This window comes from Crinia signifera, chromosome 2 (assembly GCF_055691185.1).
Source record: "Crinia signifera chromosome 2, ASM5569118v1, whole genome shotgun sequence".
NCBI lineage: Eukaryota > Metazoa > Chordata > Amphibia > Anura > Myobatrachidae > Crinia > Crinia signifera.
In genome coordinates this window covers 99,626,684-99,654,475 of record NC_139218.1, presented here as the reverse complement: position 1 = coordinate 99,654,475, position 27,792 = coordinate 99,626,684, and the positions used below count along the sequence as shown (strand labels likewise).

Below are 27,792 nucleotides of genomic sequence, written 5' to 3'. Positions count from 1 at the left end.
GAAGAAATGCAATGCGCTGTATTTACTAAGTGTTGCTAATGAATAATAAACTTGCAATTGTTATGTAAAAGGAAAAGATAACAAGACAAGACAAGACAAAATAAATAAATAAATTGTCTTTCCTTTTAAAAATAAAATGAAATCTGCTTTATTTCAGTGGACTGATTGCAATAATATGTAATAAATTAAACAGATCACATTTACAAGGCTATAGCTAGGGATGTGCGAGCAATGATGTCACCTTGTAGTACTTAAAGAGGTTTTTTTTTGCTGCGCTTAATTGAAACAATTAGTAGTTGTTTTTCTAAACAAAAACAACTACTAATTTTTTCAATTAAGCGCAGCAACCCCCCCCCCGCCCCCTCCTTCTGTTCCTATATTTGTGTAAGGGAGTGACTTCCCTGAGATATTGCTGCTGCTATAGTGTCGATCAGCTGCATTCCATACCAGCGCCACTCTTTTTTGATATATTGTTATATCTTTTTTCGCTACCTTGTAGTACCACCCTGCAGTCCCTACCCCTTCTCCATGACAGTACTGTTGGGGGACGGTGCATTATTACCATGCTACAGCCCTGGTTTGTTTGGCTGTTTTAATCGCCACTAACAAGTAATACAACCGCAGCTATAATACAATAATCAGCTATTGATGTGCCTTCATACATCTAGCCTCAATACGCCACTCTGAAGGAAATACCTGGCGCGAGTGCATCGCTAGGTCCCGTGCAACTCTGCGAGTTCCTGGCATTTTTTTGCCACAAATGCATCTTAGTTCCAATGCAATGTGACTAGGACTCAGGAGGAGACTGTGCTGATTAATTTGATAAGCAAAAACAATTGTGTGTGACTGCGTCTGTATGCAGAGCACAATAGAACTTGTATTGGAAAAAAGCTACTGCTGCTACAATGTAGCAATTCATATACAGATTCAGAGACTCGGTCACACACACACATACACACATATCATATTTTAAATGAATCAGTACATTCTACCGGAGTATCCTAGCCCTGTCACATTGTGAGGATAAATAAGGATCACCAGCAGTTGGGATGCTGGCATTTAGAATACTGATGACAGGCGTCAGATAAGTATACTTACCCTCCTCCCCCTGCTCCGCCTAAAGGGCCCCATACATCAGCAATTAATTGTGACAATTTTCAGATATGGAGATGATTGCCACAATTAATTTTAGATGTGTGGGCTGCTCCTTTTGGCAATCCCAATCAAAATCGCCAATCGATTGCTTAATCAGGTTTTTAAACATGTTTAATAATCTGGTATTATCTGCAGATCTTTTTTATATGTGTGGGCATTCCCAATTCGTCTTCTTCATCTATTTACATTATGAGCAGCTGAAATGACAATCGATTGGGCAATTTCCAGATATGAAGATGCAATCTTTAGATGTAAAAATCTGCCGATCACTGAAATAAATCTGTAATGTGTGGGCAAGTCAAATAGATTGTAAAATCCATTTATCTGGCCAAAAAAATCCCTATATCTGGAAATCCATTAATTGTGATTGCTGATGTATGGGGCCCATAACCCTCTCGCTCCCTGCAGCTTATCCCGCAGCCACCATATCCCGCAGCCTCTAAGCCCCCCTTCTAAAGGCCTAACCCTCTCTCCCGGTAACCTAACCCTAACCTCCCGCAGCCTAACCCCCCCTCTCCCCCAACAGTGCCTAAAGCTAAATCCCTCCCCCTTTCTCCACTCTAACCCTAACCCACATCCCGGCAGTCGGATTCTAATGCCGGCATCCTCATTGATGTCGGAATTCTGGCACCAGTCTCCTGGCAGTAGCCGGTATGCTGGTGTCAGTATTCTGAACACTGACATCCCGACTACTGGGATGGTGTTGCGATGAAGACACATTTTTCAACAAATAAGACACATACAAAAAATGCCCACGCTAACAGATTCTCACGGGACCTGGCACACTGGCCCTTATTCTGATCTGTGCGGAAATTCCCGCATTCTTACGGAGCGGTCCGCACGCCACGGTGTTTTGCCGCATGCGGCCATCGTCCGTAGAAACGCCCACGTGTCCTCCGCATTCGGACGGACTCACTCTTTAAGAACAGGGCGTGTTTACGGACGACATACAAACCATGCGTGTGCGGGAGAAACACTCCGATTCGGCACGGTATTACAGAGTATTACAGAGTATGCTCGGGAATACCGCATCCGACCGGGAGCCAAGCGGTGCTACCGCACGTAAGCGGAGTATTTACGCCAAACAACCCACTATGAAGTATCTTCTGCAAGACATCACATGACCCACTTATTCAATTACCTATCCTCATAAAAAACTGCTTATTTGGAATTGGAATCAATTAGATTCCAATATATCCTTACAAGCATGCCTAACACATGCATTGCACACATTAACCCTTACAGCAATGTAAGTGCAATGCTTTGTATTACACCCTGTGTAAAAGATTATAAACAATCTACACATATACTATTTAAAGTGCAAATAAAACCAACAACTGTGAACTTGCATAAAGAATTTTATTAACGACCCAATTAACATAAATATAAAAAAAGTAAATAAGAAATTAAAGAAGCAGGTCCTTCAGGTCCTGCAGGTGTGCTTGCGCCAGCTGCAGCTGGTGCTCCAGTCGCCGGAGGGCCCCATGCACACCCTCATCTGCCGGTGTGGTGTCATCTGTGGGCATGTCAAAGGGGCAACAATTAGTCATGTTATTCTTGCATACATTTCACATACTGCGACATAAATTGCACAAATGCTAGGTGACATGTGTGTATATATATATATATATATATATCTATGTAGAGCATGGGTCCTCAAACTGCGGCCCTCCAGATGTTGGGAAACTACAAATCCCAGCATGCCTTGCCACAGTTTTGCTATAAGGAAGTGTTAAAACTGTGGCAAGGCATGGCGGCATTTGTAGTTTCACAACATCTGGAGGGCCGCACTTTGAGGACCCATGATGTAGAGAGATAGAGACACACATAGATAAATAGATATGACACATATATACATACATGCTAAGTTATTTACTACATACTGTATTTTGTGGCCTATACACTTTACTCTGCAGAAGACATAACAGTCATATTGTTTCTTCTCAGTCACAACCCACCCATGACTAACCAATGACAAGCAGGTCATGGGCTCCGTCAATAAGAACTTGTCACAATCTGCTCAGTCTATAAGTTCAGTGATGGTTCGTGGCATGGGAGTTATGCAAATGTAAGGAATGCACAGTACACATCCTCAAATTCATAATTCTGTCTAAACCAACCTACAATTCTGTGACGGGCAAAAAAAAAACTGAAGTACAGGGGGTGTTTAGGTAGAGGAGGCTCCTGGGACACTGGCAACTTCTGACTCCATTCCAAGGTAGGCCGGGCCATACTCCATTTATAGCATACATCCTAGAGTTTATAAATAACATTCACCAACAATATAGATTCCACTATTTGATGGGTCATAATCCACGCTTGCAGCAGGTGAATTTAAGCCACAAATGATCCACTCATCCCTTTACTCCAGGATCCAGTTTAACTACAACGGTTATGTGGCAGTCAAAATGGACCTCCAACCCATCCCACAAACCTGTGTAATTCAGAGGTGTCCTGGATGAAAGGTATGCCTTGGACACCCCATCTAACCCGTACCTGTATCTGTAGCTACCCACTTTGGGGTCTATATGATTAGTATGGGCCCAAAATTTGTAATCAACAGTGCTAAAAAACAAATACCAGTACAACTACTTCATGAATTATGCATTATGTCAACATACCGATCTGCGCCGACTCCGGTGCCTGGCACGCCTCCTCCCCCTCTGAATTGGAGGTGTCCGGGGCAACTGTGGCCTCCTCAGCCCCCTCCTCTGCCATCTCCTCGGGCACAACATCCTCCTCCTGCAACTCCTCCTCCACCTCCTCCTCCACCTCCTCCACCTCCTCCTCCTCCACCTCCTCCTCCACCTCCTCCTCCAACTCCTCCTCCACCACCACCACCACCTCCTCCTCCTCCTCCTCCTCCTCCGCCACCAACACCTCCTCCTCCGCCACAAACTCCTCCTCCTCCGCCACAAACTCCTCCTCCACCTCCTCCTCCACCATTTGCTCCTGGCCAACTTCCTCCTCCTCCACCCTTGCCGGCACCTCCTCCTCGGGGTGTTGGCCCTCGTCCTGGGCCAGGCCTGCCTCCGCCTGTTCACGGGCCTGTCGGGCTCGGGCTCGTGCTGTGTGGTAGAAAAAAACATCATGGTCAATGTTGGCTCATTGGGGCACATTTATTAATCCAAAACAAGACATACATGGAAGGGTGATAATGATGGCAAACGATGCAGGAAAGTAGCTCCTTACTGTTAATGGACTCCAAAGTGTGTCATTCAAATTATTATGTGATGGTTAGTAATTTGTTCCCACATTACAACCCAGGCATTTATCAATGTGTAACACATATTAGATCGGGCACATTGTATGCATCAGAATCCTCAATGCTATGGCATTACATATAAAAGCCTCATGACTGCATGTTAACCAGGAAGAAGCACACATAACAGTCTATGGACTTTTAAACCCATGGACACCCACTTATCATGAGACACATTTTATTGCTTATATATGCTATGTTGTAAGTGCGAAATTTCATAGCTAAAATACTCACATTCCGCAATTTCGCCCCTTAGTTGTGTCAGCAGCTGGGGCTGGCGCCTGCGGAGGTCGGACCACCGCCTCTCCAGCTGCCCGAGGGACCTACGCACCCGAGTGCGGGCGTAAATCCGGCGCCCTGCCGCAGCGTAAGCCCTCCGCTTATGGCGGTTGGTTATGAAGGGCCCCGCACGGCCCAGCCTTGTCTCCATGACGGAGACAAGAACTCGCAGCTCCTCATGCGTGAAGGGTTCTGCCCTCCGTGTCTCCGCCATGTTGACAATGGCATATATCAACCAATCAGGTGGTGGCATTGGTTGATCACAGTTATTTGTGTTAATAACTTTATTGTTCATTTTTACATTAACAGCGTCTCTGCGCCAACACAAATGGTGACAAATTCGCATGCCTTCAAAACCGTAGTGTTGATGTATGGGAATGAACAAATCTGATATATATAAAACACAGTGTGTATGCACTTAGCAAATCCAATGAGCCCGCGCTCCGCCAAGCAACGCGTGCTATAGCTTAGCAACGCATAGCTGTAGTTAGCATTACTTACTCTATGCATATATGTGTATGCGTACATTTATGTGTAAAAGACACATACACACACTTGCAGGTATCCGGAAACCAGCATTATACAGCAGCCCTGCCTGCCTGCCTGCCTGCCTGCCTGCCTGCCTGGCTGCCTGGCTGCATGCTCCTTGAAATGTTGAAACATGTGCATAAATTCCAACATCATATATATATATATATATATATATATATGCAAACAAATCATACATCAACACAGGAAATAATCCCCTACACATTATAGAATAAATCAATGTACTCACCAGTCATCAGGGATAGTATCAACTACAATAATGAAGATATAACAAACACATTAGATGCCTTGTCCAAGGTATAATAATTCCCACCTATATTGAACTTCCCCCAAAACCAAACACATATGCTAAATATCTCCTATTTCTTTGGCATTAGGAGGGCAGGCTGGCTAATGGTCGGTTTGTAACACTGACAACTAACACACTGGACTTATTTGAAGGGGTGATTGTGACTAAAATGGGTGTGTTATGTCAACTCAATAACATGTACCTGAAATATCTTTGCGCCACAGAGTCCCGCAGCTGGTATCCCCTCCGGCATTCAGGGGCGCGGGATGGGCGCATGGGCGGATCTTGCGGCTCAGATGGTACCTCCCACTCCTCAAAGGGTATCTCACGCCGCACAGCAATGTTATGCAAAAATACACACAGGCCCACGATCCTCGACACCATTTCAGGCGCATATTGCAAGTCACCACCAGTGCGGTGGAGCACTCTAAATCGACCTTTTAAAAGGCCAATTGAGCGCTCCACCACTTGCCTGGTGGCAACATGCGCCACATTGAATGCCTCCTGTGGGCCCGGTGCTGGGTAGCTGTACGGCGTAAGTAGCCAGGGCGTACATGGGTAACCGGAGTCACCCAGAACCCACGCATCACGGCCTTCCAGCTCTTGTAGTCTTTGCCATATCCCGGTTTGTCGGATGACATGCGAGTCATGGGCACTTCCGGGAAACTTCGAGTTGAAGGCGAGAATTTCCATGGATGGGCCACATACCACCATCACGTTCAGTGAGTGGAACAATTTGCGGTTCCTATATATCTTCTCACTTCGAGATGGAGGCACAAATGGTACATGGGTGCCATCCACAGCCCCTATCACATTAGGGAAGCCAGCAATTTGTTGGAAGGCGTGCTGGCTTCTGCCCAGGGTCTCGGGGGCAAATGTCATGGCCATGAAGTGCCCCTTGCGCCTGAACATGGCCGACGTCACACGCCTCAGGATTCGGCAGAAGGCCGGCTGAGATATTCCAGCAAGTACTGCCACTACTTGTTGGAACGATCCTGAGGCGCAGAAATGCAACACCGCCAGCAGCTGTGTGTGAGGCGGAATTGCTGTCGTGATCCCGTGTAGAGGTTCCAAATCGCTCTGAATTAGGTTGAGCAGATCCAGAATTACATTTGGGGGTAACCGGTACCTAGTAAGTACCTCATCATCGGGCATAGCAAACAGAGTCACCCGTGTGCGATAGATTCTAGCACGTCCTGGCCTCCTTGGGCGACGAGTGGGGAGAGCCGCAAGTGCCCTTAGCCTCCTCTCCATGTAGCGCAGAATAGCTTCTGCAACCTATAAAGAAATGAACATAAATACTGATGCACCTATGCACATAATGGCCATATCCCACTACAAACTGATTTGTAGCCTTCTATACGTACAATTGATGGCCGCCCCGTGTAATCACGCAGATCCATTTGACTCTCTAATGATGACACAATAATATGAACTCAATACACACCGTCCAAAACACACAGATAAAGGTGTCAGCATTTTTTGCCAACTTCATGTACTATGAGACATTTCATCTATTGCTGTGACATGTTGTCCTGCAATAGATGAACCCACACAGGTTTAAGACCTGTGAGTGAAATATTGAACATGTGACATGTTGCAATAATGATACACACACTTTGCTGGCCCAACAATCTGTAGGCAGTGAGGCAATGGTGCATACCTTCATACACTTACATAGTGAATGGATATCATATCTACAAGGAGCATGGAAGAGCTTACCTTAGACCCTGACAAGTCGTGATCTGGAGACAACTGATTCTACCAGCAACTCACTATTTATAGGGCTCTCACATGTGTTGTCTATAACAGTAGAGATGAGTATTGGCTGACTTGTGGCGTGGATTCTCTAAGGGAATGGGCTACTTTTAGCTTGCAATCAAACGCCATCATACGCCAGTAGTCATGAATCAAATGTCATGTAATGCTAGCAAATAGCATGTGTATTGTGCAATAGTCCCAGGTGTATCCGAAGATTCTATGCAATGTTATAATTGGTGACCAGTATTTCATTTAGAACTTTCGCCAGGTTTTCCACAATGGAATTTCCGCCACCGTATGCGGCGCGAAAGAACAGCGACGTACGCTCACGCACGGAACGCAGCTGCCGCTGATGTCCGCCAAACAGGATACTCAAACAGTATAAAAAGGTGTATTACAGGGTGACAATGTTGTTGCTAACATGTCTGGCTCCCAACCAGAGTTAGACCCAGAGCTCCAGCAACTTTTTGCCCAGCTGGACTCCAGCACCACCTATGTGCCACTGCACATGCAGGCAGTGGGTAATGAGGAGGCTGCTGGCCCTTCTACAGCAGGCCAAGCTGCACATGACCATTCGACAGCAGAGCAACCAACACCTGGCCCTTCTGCAGCAGCCCAACCTGCAGCTGGCTCATCTGCACCATCAGCAGATTTGTTTGGAACACAACAGGGGACTTCACAAGGTAGTACCATGGCCAGCACTTCAAGTGCAGCGACTGGTGCCAGGGGGCGTGGCCAGGGACGTAGCAAGGGGCGAGCCAGTGCAACAGCCGAACCACCAAAAAAAAACAAGGCATATGAAGCACAGGAGCTGGCCATCCTGGTTCCCCGAGCACGTGATTGGATAGAGTGCCCATCCGAGAAGCTGACACACACACGCCGATGGAAGATTTGGGAACAGATAACGGCAGAGATTAATGCAGTTGCGCCACAAGTTCGTGAGACGGACCATGTGAAGAAGAGGCAAGTTGTTTTGTCATACATGTGCCCAGTAATAGCCAAGTAATGATTTAATGGATGCTTATATGCATTTTGCAAATGGCACATGAGGTTGTTACGATACACATACATTATTGCCATGTTATTTCCTTGAGAGTCAGAGTAGGGTGATTGTGAATGTGTATTGTAACGGTTGATATCATAGTTGCATGTAATATTATATATGGGACATTAATCACATGTTGTAAGATGTAGCACATAGCAATGGCTGCAACAGCTAACATTGGGAGTGACATGTATTAATATGTCAACTTACATTGCAGGTGGCAGGACTTCAAAACCAACCTGAAGAGGAAGATGACCAAGCGGTGGGACCACAGCCAGACATCTGGGGCCGGCCCCATGCCATCAGGGCTAGAGCTCACCCCCCTGGAGGAGATGGCGGAGAGCTGTATCTCAGTTGAGGAGATCAGGGGGGTGAGCACGATGGATAGCGAGGCCCCAGCTGAAGTGTTTGCGTCTTTTCTGGAAGGTAAATATTGGTCATGCCATAAACTTGTGCAAGTAATTATCGTAGAATGTCTCCTAATTGTGTTTATCTTTTCCCACAGACACCCCACCGCTTGGTGAGGACTCTGCTCAGGAGGTGGAGGAGTCCGTGCCACCTGGCCCCAGAGGTAGGCCTGTGCAGCAGCAGGCATCGGGCCAAGCCGATTTGGCCGCCTTGGCCCAGGTGCTTGTGGACATCAACCAGCAGGGAGATTTGGCATCAGAACGGATGCGTAGGACCGAGGAGATCCTGGCGAGCTTGGTCAGCACCCAGCAGTCCATCGCTGGGAGCATGCAGGCCATGGCTGAGTCACATCAGGCCATGGCTGCAAGTGCTCAGGTGCTGGCCGAGCAAGCCACCCGCCAAAATGATCTCCTCCTCCACCATAATGAGCTTATGGTGGAGCTGGTTACCAGCAACAGGGTCCTAATGTCATCCGTTTCTGGTGCATTACCAGCGGAAACACTCCCTGCTGGCAGGAGGGGTAGACCAGCCAACCCCTCCACATCATCTGCTCCACCTGCCCCAGCATCTGGGCGTCCCCGAAGAGCTGCTGCACAGGCCAAGGAGCCTACCAAGGCCAAACGTGGTCGGAAATGAACTTGTGGCCGCATTAATCTCTACCGTTATGTGTTCCCAAATCTTCCATTGTGCTGTGTGTGTCAGCTTCTTGTGTCCAATCACGTGCTGAGGGGAACCAGATGAGCCCTTGCTTCATATGTCCTTTGTGGTTCCCCTGTTGCCCTCTTGTGCCTGGCATTACTGTCAGCTGTACTTGAAGTGATGGCCATGGTACTATCTGGTGAAGTCCCCGGTTGTGTTCCAAATGAGTCTGCTGATGGTGCATATGAGCCAGCTGCAGGTTGGCCTGCTGCAGAAGGGCCAGGTGTAGGGTGCCCTGCTGTCGAATGGTCAGGTGCAGCTTGCCCTGCTGTCGAAGGGCCAGCAGCCTCCTCATTTCCCACTGGCTACATGTGCAGTGGCACATAGGAGGTGCTGGAGTCCATCTGTGTGCTATTATATTTTTGTTTTATTATTATTTATTTTGCTGCATTCCTGCCATGTTGTTTATAGTTGTGATGTTTAATTTTATGGTCATTGCATGACAGTGGCATTGACTGTGACATGAATATAAATAAATGTGTTTACTTTACCCAAAATGTGTGGTTTCATGAGTACATGTCGAATACACATGTGTATTGCTAGTATTAATATTCTGTCATGTCAATTGTTAGCAGTTTTTAAGTGTCTGAGAAGTACAGCATATGTGGCTGATGAGTAAGGTTTCCTTGAAGCAGCAATGGTTTCAATTAAAGCACTGACAAGCGTCCTATTAGTGAGTAATGAGTAAAGGAGTAGATTGTATTGGGTTCAGGTGTTAATGGTTGTAGTCATTAGGCGTACGTTCGCCTACCGCATGAACGAGTGGTGTCCGCAAAGCAATAGTACACTTGTGGACACCGCACATTTCAGCCCTTTTTGCTCGCGTGCATTCGGAGTGGTTTCCGAATGTACGCCCCCCAACATAAGTGTACTCCCCCGTGTCCGCCCATGTTTCCGCCCCGTTTTGCCCACTTTGAAACTACGCCCATGTGTCATTCCGCATGACGCCCATAATACGCCCCTATTTCCCGACTGATTGCGGTGACCAGTTTTGGACGGGCTTTGTCCGAACTGGTACCGAGTCAAGGCGTGGCACATGCGCGTAGCGTTCTCCACGCATGCGCAGACGCCGTAAAGACGCTATCCGTAAGAACGCGGTAAAGTCCGCATCAATCAGAATAAGGGCCACTGAGAGGGGCTGTTTGGCATGACTGCATGAAGACACATCTGTATTCAAGCTATTAAATAAGCCTATAAATACTGTAAGAAATGGAGAATAAAATGCGGAGATCTTACCATAATGTAAGCTATGCTGTCAAAGAAAGCTGCCACAGCCAAACTCAGAATCATTCGCTGTCAATAAGAAAAGAAGTTCCATGTTAATCCAAACAACTTAAATACCCCTCTTTATATTTCAGTGATATTTAAAAGGTTATATATTTTTTAATTTGTGTGGAAGACTAATGAGAAACATGTTGCCGGCATTTGTCTCTATTATTTAAATCCAGATCTCTTCAGTCTACGTATATGAGTTAATTAAAAGATGCAAAATAAGGTAATATACAGTACTTGCAGTCTAAAATCATCAGACGCAATAGAGGTGATTGATATGGAACAAGGGATGGAGCAGACTCATTTCATAAATTCAATATATTCAAATTTATGGAGAGCTGGGAGCACATACATGCAATTTCTCCCTGCAATTATAAGAAAGATTGCATGTAATCAGATTCCATTCCTTCAAGTATGTGCCTAGAAAATCTCAGATTTGACATTCAAGAAGAAGCTCCCTGAGCCCAGAAGGAAAAAATGGTAATAACACAACCCCTGCTGTAATGCAATGCAAAGGAGCAAATACCATACCTCCGAACTGTACCGCTTTTCAGTTTTTGGGACGTTCCCGTGTCCAGCCCGGGCAGTCAGCGTCGGCATGGGCAGTCTCCCCGTCACCCGTGAATAGTGTCTTATGGAGCTGCTGGGCATGCCCCCACAGTGGTGAAAACGGGGTGTGGCCTCGCAGCAGTATTGCGAGTACAGGCCATGCCCCCTTCCCGCTAGGTCAGGCCCCAAAATGTTGCCGCCCGAACTGTGCCTCCACGCTGCAGTCAAATGTTGGGAGGTATGCAGATACTGCATGCTGCTTACACACACATTGGCCTGCACTATTTTCACAGATCCAGCCCATTCTCACAGTGCATCACTAGGCCCCCCATACACTAGGGCTATTTACATGCAATTTAGGCACTTTTCACACCCCCAACTTTAAGAGTTTCCAGAGTGGAGATGCAGCTGACAGTGGAGGCTCCACTGGGATTCAGCATGGACATTTCATTCCTTACATCTGGGGAGTGTTGAGTACCAGCAGCATTCAGCTCAGGTGCTGTACAGTAAACATGCTGTGTGGATGTGCGGCGTAATGTTGGAGACCCTTCTGCACAACCATGCCCCTTCCCCCCCCCCCTACGCTGTGTCTGCCAGCCCTTGCACAACCAATCCGCCAGTCCCCGCATGCCCTGTCAGCCGGTTCCTACACGCCCGTCCATCCTCTCCACCACTTCCCTTCATCTGCACAGCATCTACCTCTGCCATGTAGGTATGTACAACCCATATACTAGAAGATTCAGTGCCTCCCTAGATATATAAAAGTGTGAAAATTGCATCATTTTTTTGTGGAAAATAAAAGCAGCAAAATACAAATGCAATTTTAATACTTATGATTTTATGGCTAGCTGGTGATCATTATGCTGTCATGATAATTATCCTATTTTTATGGGGAGGCCTGGAGCTCCCTCCGTCCCATTGCTAATCTGACCCTGCAGTGGGGTGACCTTCCTTACTGACCTTTTTGCACTGGTATCGTTAGCATATAGTAATCTCTTATCATTCTGACTATACCTGCAGGCAGGGGCAAACGCAGGATTTTCAGAAGAGGGTTACCAGAGAGGGGCGGAGCAAAGCACGGAGATGGACACTTAGGTGACCCAGTACATGCCGGTCAGTTAAAGTATTATAGATAGACCAAATGTATATAAATAATAATAATAACACTGTATTGGGGCCCCTACCGATCCTCCAGTGGTAGGGGTGGGGGGTGCTATGAGCGGAAGCTTTGATGTCCCAAGGGTGGTAGGGGGTATTATATCAACCGCTCAGCATGTAGGGCCTGGATCAGTAATTTCCACTAATTTCCCCTTTACTGCACATGGAATTAAAAACGAGAGAATCCCACCTACAAAATGGTACTGGGGACTAGGGGATCAGAGTTCAGGATGCAGAGCAATCTGCCAACGAGTATATAAAACTACATACCAGGTGTGTGGTGCTGGAGTAGTAACCAGCTGCTGGAAGGCTAATATCTCTGGTTCTGGGAACAATAAAGACAAGCTACTATTGTACTTCAAAGGGGGAGAGTCCCAGATTTTGGAATATACCCTCAGAAAAACTCTGTCAGACAGAACCTGAAATATCTGACTGGGAAGAGCAATTCACAGGTTTGGATGGGGACCACTGCTTTGAAGTCAGATACTGTATCTCCGGTTCCCAAGAGCCGATTTTTTTTAAATTCTTGTACCCATGGAAATAGGGGACCCTCAGCTTTCAGGCTAGGATCCTTAGACTCGTGGGGGGGTTTCTGGGTACTCAGAAACCCCCCCCCCCCCCCTGCATGGACCACTGCTAGGTACTGTATATAACTTGGCATAAGATCATCTGTTTTCTTAGGTGGAAGAGGCATGACCAAGTGCTTTAGACTAGTACTTTATAACTATTGAGGGAGATGGGAATCTTCTAATGTGTGCTTGGGATAGCACTGTCTACATATTGCTTGGGACACATGCCCCACTATATTCTAAATTAGGTTATCCCCTTCTTGCATTTACTATAATAAACCCCAAATTTTGCATATATCTTACAAGGCCTAAATCTTGCCCCTCAGTCATCTCCCATCCCCTCCCCCATATCCAAGTATACCTCTCCTGCCTTCCCCAATTTTCCATCCTTAGCCCAATACCCCTACCTACACTCCACAGTCATATCATCCTAGGTTTCCCCTAAGGACCCTTAAATATTTTTTTCCCACCTCCCCCTAATGTATCTTATCACTTGTAGATCCTGTAGATACTGTAGCTAGTGAAAGGAAATGTAGCCTTCAATTTGTCAGAGGCATCCAGACCATTAGCTTTTTGACAGATTAAAATGCATGGGCATCTTACTGCTGAAAATTGCTTAACAAAAACAACTATATCAGTGGTTCCCAAACTGTGCACCTAGGCTCCTTGGGGTGCCTCGGATCACTTGCAGGGGTGCCTCAGGTTGTTGGCCCAGAACCAATTCAAATTATTTATGTCAATGTAATAGGCAAAATCAGTGCTTGTGGCTTTCAATTATAAAATATGTGGATAAACAGAAGTGAATCGTTTTCGTCAACATATAACTGGACCTAAGGATGACATTTAAGTACAACTTTAATTATTTTTATAACAAACTTTTTGCCTAGGGGTGCCCTGAAAAATATTCTGATACTCTAGGGTGCCGTGATTCAAAAAAGTTGCGGAACCACTGAACTATATATGAAGACAAATCAAACCTGTCCCGGTGCATGGTATGCTGCCAAAGCATTAGGCTCCTGTCTACAGACCAGTGTTTATGTGCTTTCTGGTTGCTATCTGCGAGTGACAATGCCTGTGTCGAAAACCAGAGGCTCTTTAGATTCAGCAACTCTGGTCCTGATAATCCAAGCTGGTGATGGCGGATTTTTCAAGAGCATCTACACTGGTGAATGAAGAGGTGGAACTGGGTGGTAATAGGGAGTTCTCTTGTAGTCAATGTCCAGGAAGGGTATGTCAATGCAACTGCAGGCTCTAGAGATATGTACTCTGGCATAAATATGCTTGTTTCCAAGCTTATTATTTGCACCAAATATGGGCTTGTGCAAAGCCTCATATAATGTATGGATAGGTTGGTCAGATCACAAAGAACTCTGCACACTGGCAAACACTGGCAAACTTTGCTGCGAGTGAAGGGCTATGCGGTCCAAATGCCGCCATTTCCTGCGTTCCAAACACCGGAAGTGGTATTACGCATTTCCGGTCTGATGTCAGAGACCCGGAAAACGGAGCCTGCAAATCGGAAGCCGTACAAAGCTATCACGGAGCATACAGCTGAAAAAACACTGGCTTGCTGATTACCATGAGGACGCCCGTGCATAGTAAAACATGGAAAACCGGACCATTCAGTTACATATTTGTTATGTATTTGTTATGTATGTATTATCATGTACATTGTATTTTATTCTGTGATTGTGATTTATGTATGGAGTACGCATATTTTATTGATGTCAGAAAGTTTTTGAAGTGTTTACAACGCACATTGTTTAATCATAGATAGCACGTTATCCGGGTTTTAGTAATCACCCTAGTAAAGTTGATGCTGTCTGGTATAAATATCAGTCAGAGGGCACTAAGCCCACACACCTTGAAAAAGGGCTATTTTAAACAGCCCGAAACGCGTTGGTGGGAGGTGAGGACCCTTGGAGTGTTGAAGGTATTTTGGCTATTTAACACCATAAGCCCTTTTTGGTGGTATCCCTTCCATCCGGATAGGAGGGTGCCCCAATCTTTGCCGACAACATCCAAATCTCCTTGCCATTTTCAACTTTTTTGTACTTTTTGTATCCTGTGGATTTTTACTGGATGTTTTAAGTATTTTATCTGTATCCATTGCATCTTGGAAATAAATCCTTTATACGTGACCTGGATTGCCTGTTTTGAGTGACGTCTGGACCAAAAGATACCTTTTGATGAACATAGGGCATTAGCCCTCGGTAAGTCCTTTCCTATTTGAGTCCCCCGCTGAGGAGACCAGATCATTGTATCGTACTTAACGGTGTATGAGAAAACAGACTGACTAAAGATACCTTGATGTGCACATAGGGCACTGACTTAAGGTCAGTTATCAGGGTCCTTTAGTCAACTGCTAGACAAGGATCTGTTATACAAGTATCTGGTACACCAGACCCATTATTGAGGAACACAGCACCTATGATCTCCCATTTTTGTATATTGCTATTGTCTGGGATTTAAGGAGTCCCCGGGTTGGATCTAGGGCTGCAGTGTTCAGGCGCAGTCAATATTCTTTAAAATTTTCCATTTTTCATTCTAGAAAGACTAATAAAGATTAATAAACAGCAAACATTAGGACATATTTGCTTGCTTACACTATTGGAATGTCCAGGAGACTCCCAAATCTCTGTTACCAACTCCCAAGCAGATGATACCGTATGGGTTGATGGTGTCACCGCCCCATTCATTGCATTGTATAGTGAGGATAGACCACAATAATACTATACCTACATCACTCCCTGCACAGTCCACTCAGGGTCACTTACCCCATACTGTTATGATTAGCCCCTGTTCTATCAGGATAGAACAGAGAACTAGAGCAATAAAGTACCTGGAGCAGTTGCAATATGATCAGAAATAACAAATGAGTAAAACTAAACAGAATAAGGGACTCAGGACTGACACAAGTCACTGACAGTAACCAGGAGCATAGAGGTGAGAATGCAGATCACATGACCGGGCTATGGATGGATAAATCGAAAATGGGAATAACAAAAACCAAGCTGTGACCAATGTAAGGAAAAGGACACAGCACCCTACTCTAACAGCTAACTCTATTGTTTCCCCTAAAAAACACTGGATACCTGAGGCTGGGAAAAGGCACAAAGGAGCTGCACCTTGTGCAGCTAATGCTGAACACTCACTAAGAGCTCAACAGGAAGTATCACCGGTGGGGAGGCGCTGATCAGAATCCCTAATGAAGGGTAACCAGCTAATGAGATATCCAGTGCAGGTGAACTGCTACACAGAGAACCCAGTCCAGGTTGCTGAGCAACAGCTTCATAAAAAAACTTAGCAGCAGCACCCCTGACACACACCACTGAAAAAAAGTCTGTAAGTACCATATGCATTAGGTATAAAGGTCTAAAAATAACCAGTAATAAGGTAGAGCATGTCAAACTGATTTGATCCATACAAGGTAACATTTATTTAATGATATATCCTAAGTATATAGATGCGCATCAGAAAGCAATTTCTCCCATGCACTGGTTGCACGCATAAACAGCAATGTCATCATTAGTATTTGCACTTGAACATGCACATGCACTAGGTGCAAGAGATCCATTAAACATAGGTTTCCCTTCCTGTATGAACAACTTCCAGTGACATTCAAAACTATGGTTTGTTGCATAATTTGAACAATGGATATGTAGATAGGCAGATCCTGAGGTGAATTAAACAAAACAAACTGCTTTTAAAACGCTTAAAAATAAAAGAGCTTCAAGGTAAAATACAAAATGATGCATCTAAAACAAAGAATGAAGATGCAAATATTTTTTAAGTGATTAGCATAATAATGAAGTACATCATTTTTAGAAATGATTTATTCATCTAATTTATCTGTTGTTTTACAGGTAGATAAATTATAAGAAATTGTAGTAAATGTGGATGAGGTTATGAACTGCCATGTGCATTACTAGTGGTAATCTTTAGATTATTTGGAGATAACAGTGGAAAGGATTTGCATTACAGAAGAGATTTCATCTTTACAGAGGGGCAGTCACATCTACCATGCATACACAGTGGCACGAGATAAAATTGTCAACAAGAGAAATTTATGAAAATTAAACTATTCATTGGTCACATTAAAGAGAAGAGATGAGACTATAGATAGAGAAGAGACACAACACTGCCAAATTGCATTTGTTGACAACTGAATCAACTGGCCCTTTAAAGATGTTTGTATTTGGCAGATGAATCAGGGGATTGGGACAAAGCAACAGAGAGGGGGCGGGGTTAAGTAAGACACAGTAGGGGGCAGAGTGAAACAGCAGTGGGCGGAGAAGGTAACAATGCTTCACGTCGTTGTTCTATTGTAGAGCATCAATACAGTATGTCAGATTTGACATACTGCTCTCCCCTTATACTTGTTGATCTTCTTGAATATTGAGAAGTCATATTAAACTCTAGCAAGGAACCTTTTACTATGCTAATAGTGAAACCATCTTTACTTTATTTCAGAAGTCCATTGGAACTCTGCACATTCTTGGGTATGAAAAAGCTCATGTATCATTGATAATTCATTCCACAGACTCAGTTTTCCCAAAGTAAACAATCTATATGTATCAGTATGTAAGTATAATGGGACAGACAACTGATAAAACTGAGAGAAGCAAACATTAAAGCATTAAGGTTCAACACAAAAACCAGTGAAGGAGCATAGATAAATGACGTTAGTAAAGATTACATGGCCAAAACCACTCTAGCAGTGTAATAAAGATAGTCTTAATATAATTATTTTTTCACAGTTGTAAGCAACCGTAGCCCATTAAAGGGCAGAGTCCAAGGATATACAGTATAGCCATTATCAATGATACATCATAAATGATGCCTATGCACCATGCTGTAATCTGCTGTATCACCGTACATAGATCTGCTCAGTGTGTTTGCCAGCAACCCTGGCTATTGAAGTTGTATGCTTGTGCTTGCTCATTGCACTGGTCACAAGTGCAGGACATTGCTGAGTCAATTATTTTGTAATTATGATTGCTTTAGCACAAACATATATATCTATTGATATACTGTGTGCTCAGCTATATAGTTTTTTTTCTCTTCTGTATAATTGAATTTCTTGATTTCATACATTTGAATTAATTGTTTCTAAAATAAATATGAGTTCTTTTAACGTTTTCAATATTGTCTTATTGGTGAGGAAATTTCTGTGGGAGGTAGAAATGGTTGAATGACATGCACTAGATCTGCAATTCTCAACTTCAACCCCAAGGGGGAAATTTACTAAAGGAAATTTTTAAAAAATAGGTGTATTTGTATCCAGAAATACACTTATTTTTGACATTTACTATCCCGAAAATACGGCAATTCGTATTCGTATTGATAGCACATCAATACGAATATGAATTGCCATATTTTCGGGATAGTAAATGTCAAAAATAAGTGTATTTCTGGATACAAATACACCTATTTTTTACAAATTTCCTTTAGTAAATTTCCCCCCAAGTGTTTCCAATAGATTATTATTATTATTAGTAACAGTTTCTTATATAGCACACACATATTTCACAGCACTTTACAGAGTATAGTTAAACATTCACATCCGTCCCTGCCCCAGTGGAGCTTACAATCTATGTTCCCTACCACATGTACACACACACACAGGCATTCTAGGGTTCATTTTTTATTGGGAGCCAATTAGCCTACCAGTATATTTTTGGAATGTGGAAGAAAACCGGAGTACCCGGAGGAAACCCACGCAAGTATGGGGAGAATATACAAACTCCGCACAGTTAGGGCCATGGTGGGAATTGACCCATAACCTCAGCGCTGTGAGGCAGTAATGCTAACCATTACACCATTTATACTGCCCCATAGATCATATTTTGAGGTTTGGCTAGCCTCCCACCATGAAGAAAAGGCTCTGGAAAATCATGTGGCTATCCCGGCCACCTAGAAAATTGGTCAAGTCTTCTGGAAGCTGAAGCCACCTAGCTCCTGAAGCTGCATTTTTGGTATATGCAATGTGATACATATCCATACACTTGTTCAAAAATACATACAACATACCTCCCAACAATTCAATGCTGGATATCAGGACTCCCACATGCCTAGGAAAAGGGAGTGTGGTCTCATCTGAATGGGTCATGCTTTTTTCTGAGAGGGCATAGCCACATCCCTCTTTTTTATAATTTTGGGGGTGTTCCCAGCACTTTTCGAGCAGCTGGGCAGTTCCCAGGATCATCTCTCTGCACTGTTTAGATACCGCCCAGCATCTAGTCAGGGATCACCTGCTGCTTGGCTGTGCAGAGCAGCTGTGACCAAAAGCTCCCCTAAAATTCCCCCAGCCCATGAGAAACTGCGGCCCGCCAGAGGGACATAGTGACAGTATATGAATAGCGGGACTGTCTTGCTGTAATCGGGGCAGTTGAAAGGTATAGCATCAGCGCACGCCACACACTTACACAAGTGCTATCCTCAGTGCAACAGATCCACATGCAATGAGAAGTTCTACATACATACCACTTAGCACAGCCTGCACACCCAACTAAATGCCTCACTTAACCTAGTTACTGTGTAAACACTCCAGTGCTGCCCAGTTATGTCTATACAGTCATAAGGGGAGCTGCAACTGAGACGTTTATTACCTAAAATAATGGTAACAATGTATTATTCTTTCAATTGTTAGAGCCCACATATTTTATACATAAGTGGTCCCTGAACTGAGGTGCCAAAAGGCATTAGCCCTGGTGCCATAGGTTGTCGGTCCAGGACCCAATACTATTGGTATAACTTACTACACCTATATACCAACAATCGTGCTTTTCGTTGTACAGTATACTTTTGTTTGTTACTGAAGTCTGAATTTGGAGGATTAATACCCCCTTGCATAGATGCTTGTTGTTTACGCCTTAACACCACTGACTGGTCTTACATATTATTTACACACACTGTTTGGGCCACTTGTTTGTAACATGTATCATGGACTTCCATTGTCCCAGGTTGAGGACTCTGACCATTTCCATTCATATACAATTTTCTTTACCATAATCATAGAAGAATACAATGGAATATACTTTCGTTTGCGCTATGTGTAGCGGCAATGCTCTATAAGATCTCCATGTTAGTGGAGGACAGTGCGGTAAAAAACATGTGAAAAAAAATATAGAGCACACTAAAAGGTACAACCACCTTTATATATAATCGTGGGTACAGGTTTTTCATAAAAATATAACATAAAACAAAATATATCAGACACTATGTACATTGGATGGTGGTTTCAGGATGAATAGAAAGACCCAACTCGTTTAGTCGAGAACGACTTCATCAGGAGTGTTTAGTTCTAAATAAAAAATGCATATACAACTTTTAAAGTGGTCATTCATGCATCAATTAAATGATGAAACTGAATACATATTCATACATACCCAAACTATAAGGTTTAGGAATAATTTGTTGTTGTGAAAAACTGCTTTTGGCGGACGTTCAGTTACATCTGAAAATGTTAAACCATAATCGGTATGAGGTTAGGAGGTGAGCATGTGTCAAAAAGGATCCCAAGAATATTATATGGAGTATATATACCCAATGGAATCACAGAGAGAATGTAAGTGTAGGACATTGATATGTTGTATAAATGAACCTAAATGGTAATAGATCCTATTAATTCCAGTCAAATAAGTGATTGCATTCTAAAAACCTTTAATATAGGGTAATTTACATAATATAGTCTTCAAATCAATTTACTTTGTTAAAATGAATAAATGGTGAGGTTATTTTTTCCAAGTAATAATTATCTTAAGACATATAATGCTAATTACTAGATACAACAAACGTCAGTCTTTCAATCAGAACATCAACATGATTTTTCACAATAAATATATACACATCATATACATAGGCGAATCTAGGGGGTGGTCCGGGGGTGCACAGGCCCCTGGGAACCGGAGATACTGCCAGGCAAAGCTGGAACGTTTTCCCATAGGATAACATGGGACCCGCTAATTCCGACCCCCACCCAGTTCAACGGCTGCCAGTTCCCCCTTCGGCATCACTGAAGCTCAAGGTTGATCTAAGTCGAACCCAAATCGCTGGGCCTTCAATCTGATACCAGGCTGGATCCATATGGGTTAATTGGTTCCAGGGATATTGCGGCTAAACCATTTTTTTTTTCTTTCATTTCTTAAATGTAATTTCATGACTGTTTATGTTCTTTGAGGGCAGATTTCTCTGGAACCAAACAGCCCAGTTTTACGGGACCAAAATCATTCGAAACCAACTCAAAAGTTCTTCAATGTGATACTGGTCTCATGTAAATAGGTCAGTTGGTTCCGAAGATATAGCTGGTTGGTTAAAGGGGGTTAGGGAGAGGGGAGTAGTTGTCTCTCCCCCTCACACCAGAAAATGCAGGGACTAGGCTGGTGTATAAGGGGTCAGCCTGGGAATGTCTCTGCATGATCCTGGGACCATATTCCTGGGTAAATCCCTGCATTTTCTTTTGTGAAAGGGGTATTATTTCAAACAGCCGTGACCTGCAGTGCTCTGAATACAGCCGGGCAGCCCCCTGCTCTCTGCCCAGCTGTAAATGACTCACCCCTGCAGCTTCCGCTCCAATTCTTCTCCCTGCTTTCACCTCAGCCCGCCCCCCCCCTTTAATCATGTGGTACCGGCGCCTGGTGTGCTCCCCTGACGTCACGCACAACAACAGCGCGCACATACTTCAAATGTCCACTCGGCTAGAGGGGACACCAGGAGGGGAGTGGGAGCATGCTCTGCGCTGCGCTCTGCTCCTCTCCCCATAGAAGCAGCTGCACCGCTCACCATCTCTCCCTGCAGCAGCAGCGAAGGCTCATATAAAAATTTACAGTAACTGGCACTTTTGGGGGCATTGCTTAAGGGACGCTACAAGTGGCGGTATGTGGGGGCATTACGCATAATGTGTGGCTTAATGTGTAAGGGGCATTATGGTGTGCAGCATCATGTGTAAGCGGCATTATGTGTGCAGCATCAAGTGTAAGGGACATTATGTGTGCAGCATCATGTGTAAGGGGCATTATGTGTGCAGCATCATGTGTAATGGGTACTATGGTGTGCGGCATCATGTGTAATGGGTACTATGGTGTGTGGCATCATGTGTAATGGGTTCTATGGTGTGCGGCATCATGTGTAAGGGGCATTATGTGTGCAACAGCATGTGTAATGGGTACTATGGTGTGCGGCATCATGTGTAATGGGTACTATGGTGCCATCAAGCAAGAACCCCCTAGCAATGAGCACGTAGGTAAGCAGCACTTATGTGGCAAATATGTAATGAGCATTACGGTTTGTTATATAGTATGTAATGGGCATCATGATGTGTGGCACAATGTGTAATGGGCATTATGGTGTGTGGCCTTATGTGTAATTGGCATTACGGCGTGTGGCTTTATGTGTAATGGGTATTACGGAAATTGCTAAAATGTGCAATGGGCATTACTGTGTATGGTCTAAAGTGTAATACCACACCCCTTTCTGTGACACCACGCCTCCTTCCCATAAGGCCACGCCCCTTTTTGACGCGCGGCTACGCCGCGCAAAGGTGCCCTTTCTATTATGTTTAGATCTGGGACCACCCATTACCATAATTCTAGATTCGCCTATGATCATATAGAAAAAAGAATTTATACGAGAAACCTTCAATGAGCAACCTACCAGGGAACAGCAACTAGTTCAGAATATCACCAGTGTCGGAGTGCAGGCTGATCGATTCTCTGGGCTGGTATATAAAGGGATTGGCGTGTGACATCACTTCCGGTTTAGTAATTTAGGGATAAAGGGGAATAAAATGCTAATAAAGTGTTTTTTTTTTAAACTTTAATTGCATATAGATGTAAGGTGCTTTGTGCGCTCTATGCTATACTTTATATTTTATGTGGTTCACCTGTCTGTAAAGAGTGTGCCCCGCTATGTGGACGAGCATGCGTTCCAGCATGCGTTCCACTGAGGGTTCACTCTATTTTCGGGATCGGCTGCATTAACTCATTATTGCGCCTGCGTGCTAATAGCATTCACGGTACTAGATAGTCCAGCTTTGGAGGATAGTGGGCGCCTGTGCATATGGGAGTCCTCTCCTGTCTATAACAACATCAATATTTTAGAGGGTACCTCTAAACCTCATTATTTACTTTATTTTCCACATTGTGCACTCACATACCTCCCAACTTTGTGATTTCCGGATCGGGACTTGACACGCCTTAGGCGTGTGCGGTCCAGAAAACGGTGGTGCCACAAGATGGGTGGGCATGGCCATGGGTGAAGGGCATGGCCTAGTGCCGCGACCCACCATATTTTTTTTATTTTGGGGACATGCCCAGCACTCTTGCACTGATAGCATGTGCACAACATCTATTCAGTGATCACAGGCTGCTTTGCAGAGCAGCAGTCATCACCGGCTTTCTCAACAGTTGCCCCCCACTGCGAAACCGTGGGTAGGACAGTAGGAGAGTGTCCAATTAGCGGTGATATCTCACTGTAATCAGGACAGTTGGGAGTATGCACTCAAGAGAGAGTACTATGCTCTTTCTTTGGTCTTCCACCAACCTATATTACATAGCCTATATCATTGTCTATTCACTGTAATGGGGGGCAGTATTAGGTCACATAATATGAACTGAAGCACTGTAATGTGGCTCAATGTTAAATAGAGTCACTCACGTGTGGTATAACATGAAATGGGGGCAATGTATGTCATAATGTGAATTAGAGGTGCAGTGTTGCATAATGTGTACTGGGCATCCCTACAGTGTGACGTAATATGACCTAGGGCACTACTATGGAGCATAACTTTAACTAAGATGCAGCTATGGCTCAGAATATAAACTGGGACATTAATATTGTGCATAAATTAACAATTGTTACAGAGAGGTATCTGCGCATTTGTTCAGAGCCCCCTACAAAATGTTGCTATGGGGCAACGTTCTGCCTATGCCTTTGCATGAAAGCTGTGATGTGTAGATGAACCAGCTCTGGAAGTAAGTTAATGTAATACGACAGTAGTTTATCCTCAATACAGATAACAGAGCCAACCCTGAAAAAAAAAGTTTAAATATACTTGAGATCAAAAAAAGCTCTGTATAGAATATTCAGCAGAGATCACTATCTACACTTCAGAGCAAACTCACAGCATAATCATTTGCATGATGAAGGAGGAAAGCAACATGTTAAAAAATGGTCATATTTATTTGTGGCAGTCAGAAGATACAGATATACAAACACGAGTCTGAACCAAAATGAATAGTGACCACACAGGTGGCAGAGGATGACATATTTGCCAAGAATGCAAAAACAGGTGTATGCCGATTCATTATTTATTCAACTATTACTTCTACTTTCTTATTAATTATGATGCTAACATATATTAGTTTTTAAATGGAGATTTTTGGGGGGGGCAGGTTATAATATGGGGCTACTGCTTTCTCAGACGTCTGGGACACAGCATTGGTTTTGTGTAATGAATTATTCTGCTCTGACAGTAGCGCTCATACATCACAGTCAGCCCAGTCGCTCGTCTTCTAGGAATATGAATCTCCGGCATGAGATTCTCCATGGGAATCCTGTTCTTGTTCATTATGCAAAAAACATACATTGCTGTGCAGCGGTATGCAAAACACCAATCTTATAATATGTTTAAGCAAACAGATGATCTGAGTGAGGAGGAAAAAGATGAAACCCCTTGGAATAAGTTGCCTGAACTAGGCAGCGTAATTATGTTCCGTTTGAGGCTGCTGAACCGCTGTACATTTAAAGATGTAAAGTACAGCAGCATTTAGAAAAATGATTTTCTGCAATGAAACCATGCAAATCACGTGGGGGGTTCTGTTGATGGATCTCCCGATGTTTGCTATGCTCATTAAGCAGCATAGCTGTAGAGTGCACAACTACATGATAATGGCATTCGCTGAGACTGATTATTAGCTCTGATTACTTTCCCAGGCCCAACTTGTCGTAACTGGAATGGAAAAAAGCAGAAGCTCGGGAGGTTATTTGTTTTTCCTGTGCAGTGTGAGAGGTCATTCTTCTAGCTCTGTTTAGTTATCATATTGGAGAAGCCCAGGACAAGGATATTTATTCTATTACATAGAGGAAAATTCATTTGGAAATATAAATAAACGGTACTTATGTAGTATCTGGGCGTCCGATTTAGAAATCGGATCGGATCGCATCGCATGCGACCAAATCGTATGCGATGTGATGGTCAAGATTTTTCCATAGGATTCAATGTTAAAATGGTCTGAGTCCATTTTAACATAGAATTCAATGGGAAAAAGGGGTCCTTTTCCTTTCCCCACTATCCAAGTGGGCATGGAGTTGGATATAAACCTGTGGCGAGCGTAGCGAGCCACCGAGCCCGAAGCGTGGCGAGCGTAGCGAGCCCCGCGAGGGGACACAGAATACTTTTTAAGAAATATGCGTCCGCTCGCCACGCTTCGGGCTCGGTGGCTCGCTGCGCTCGCCACGCTATATAAAATCAACTCTATGCCCACTTGGATAGTGGGGAAATGAACAGGACCTTCTTAACATTGAATCCTATGCAAAATCGCATTGAATCGCATCGCATCGCATCTGATTGTATGCCTTAAGGTAAGGCATACAATCACAAAATCGGACGCCCAGATACTACATAAGTACCAAATAAACAAATATGAAAGATGAAGTCAAACCATTTACATAGCTCACAACCCAATTTTTTTGTTTTTCTGTGACTGTCCTATATTAGGTGGGAGTCCTCCCTGCCACCCGTTGCTCTGTCTAGCACACAGCATCGATCCCCAGAGATAGAGAGACAGGCCATGCCCATTTGCCTATATTTGAGTGCACACGCAGGAGTCCCCCCGGTCGAAAGTTGGGAGGCCTGCTCTGTACTTCAACTTTATACCAGCACTCCACTTAGAAATGTACTCATCACTTCATCAACATGGTGGTAGTGTTGTGGTTCATATATGATGCGGTTGTCTGAGAAGATACCAAATTAAAGGTCTTGGTCCGTACATTTGCAGAAAAATATTGGTGTTTTGATACAGTCGGTTGCTTTGTTTCGGATTTGTGCCGAAACACCCGCCTGCCATTTACAATACATCACCATTGTGCTCTGGAAAATATAACAGTTGGTGAACTTTCCTCTGTCCCCTGCTGGGTAAATTGTTACATGTGACCTGTTGGGTGGTCTGAAAACTGCAGCCACCAAAAAACAGGGATATTTCAAAATTCGAATCTTATGAGGGTAAAAAGGGGTATAATGTTCTGCCCAGCAAATGCTCAGTTGAAACACATCAACAAAATATACACATTACTAATGACATACTGTTTAATTGGTCAAAGATAGTCAATTGACTATAATTAAAATGTATACAGATAATTTAATGGAATAAAGCAATAAGTATGTTAGTGTATTGAATTGTTTCTAGTAAAAGCAATATAAAAAGAAGCAATTTAGGGAATGTGGATTTTCCTTTGTAAGAAAAGTGGCAATGCCCTGGGTGTGGTAGAGAGGGGCACTGTTTGCCATCATTAGCCTACTCTAGTAATTACATAGACATTTTGGGGGAAATTTACTAAGATGTGTATTCTATTTCACATGTGATGTTGCTATGGGCAACCAATCAGAAACTACTTATTTATTTAGCACCCTCTAGAACAGGCATGTCCAAAGTCAGGCCCAGGGGCCAATTGCGGCCCGTGCTGTCATTTAAAGTGGCCCGCAGCCTCCAGCTGGAAGCGGGCAGAGCATCAGATGTGGGAAGCACAGCACAGGACACTAACGGTGGGGCCCCGGCGAGCGCGCCTTTACCTTGCTGTCTGCTGCAGTAAGGAGGTGCCGGCCGCCAAAGTCAGATGTGTTTGGCGTCCTACCCCTGCTGCTGCAATCGTATATCACCCTACTCCACAATCATAGTGACAGCAGTGTTTGGGGAGGGAGGCAGCAAGGGGGAAGCTTGCTCCCGTAACATGCAGAACCGAGGAGGGCAGCAGCGGGAGCCCAAGCATCTCCTGTCCTTGCAGTGCCTGCTTTGCCTCTCCTTCCTCTGGCTCACACAAGCATAGGTGAATCTAGAATTATGGTAATGGGTGGTCCCAAATCTACACACAAAAGTAGGGGACCTTTGCGCGGCGCAGCAAAAAGGGGTGTGGCCCCATGGGAAGGAGGCGTGGCATCACAAAAAGGGGTGTGGTGTTACACTTTAGACCAGGCATGTCCAACGTTGGCCCTCCAGATGTTGTGAAACTACACATCCCAGCATGCTTTGCAATAGTTTTAGCATTCTCTGATAGCAAAACTGTGGCAAAGCATGCTGGGATGTGTAGTTTCACAACATCTGGAGGGCCAACGTTGGACATGCCTGCTTTAGACCATACACAGTAATGCCCATAACACATTTTAGCAAACTCCGTAATACCCATTACACATAAAGCTACATGCCGTAATGCCACTTACACATAAGGCCACACACCATAATGCCCATTACACATTGTGCCACACATCATGATGCCCATTACATACTATATAACAAACCGTAATGCCCATTACATATTTGCGACATAAGTGCTGCTTACCTACGTGCTCATTGCTAGGGGGTTCTTGCTTGATGGCACCATAGTACCCATTACACATGATGCCGCACACCATAGTACCCATTACACATGATGCCGCACACCATAGTACCCATTACACATGATGCTGCACACATAATGTCCCTTACACATGATGCTGCACACATAATGCCGCTTACACATGATGCTGCACACCGTAATGCCCCTTACACATTAAGCCACACATTATGCATAATGCCCCCACATA

At 44.2% G+C, this 27,792-nt stretch overlaps 1 protein-coding gene across 7 annotated transcripts in view; it reads right to left on the bottom strand.

Annotated features, from left to right (window-relative positions):
* LOC146058800 (uncharacterized) overlaps positions 1 to 27,792 on the bottom strand; it is a 508,052-nt gene that overhangs the window by 454,230 nt on the left and 26,030 nt on the right. For 6 of the 7 annotated variants that reach the window (XM_083171028.1, XM_083171022.1, XM_083171023.1 and 3 more), the window contains exon 4: positions 10,684 to 10,740. The exons of the other annotated variant lie outside the window; for it this stretch is intronic. In XM_083171028.1, the coding sequence (XP_083027154.1) occupies positions 10,684 to 10,740 (57 nt within the window). The remainder of the gene's footprint in view (positions 1 to 10,683; positions 10,741 to 27,792) is intronic. 7 annotated transcript variants of the gene reach the window in all.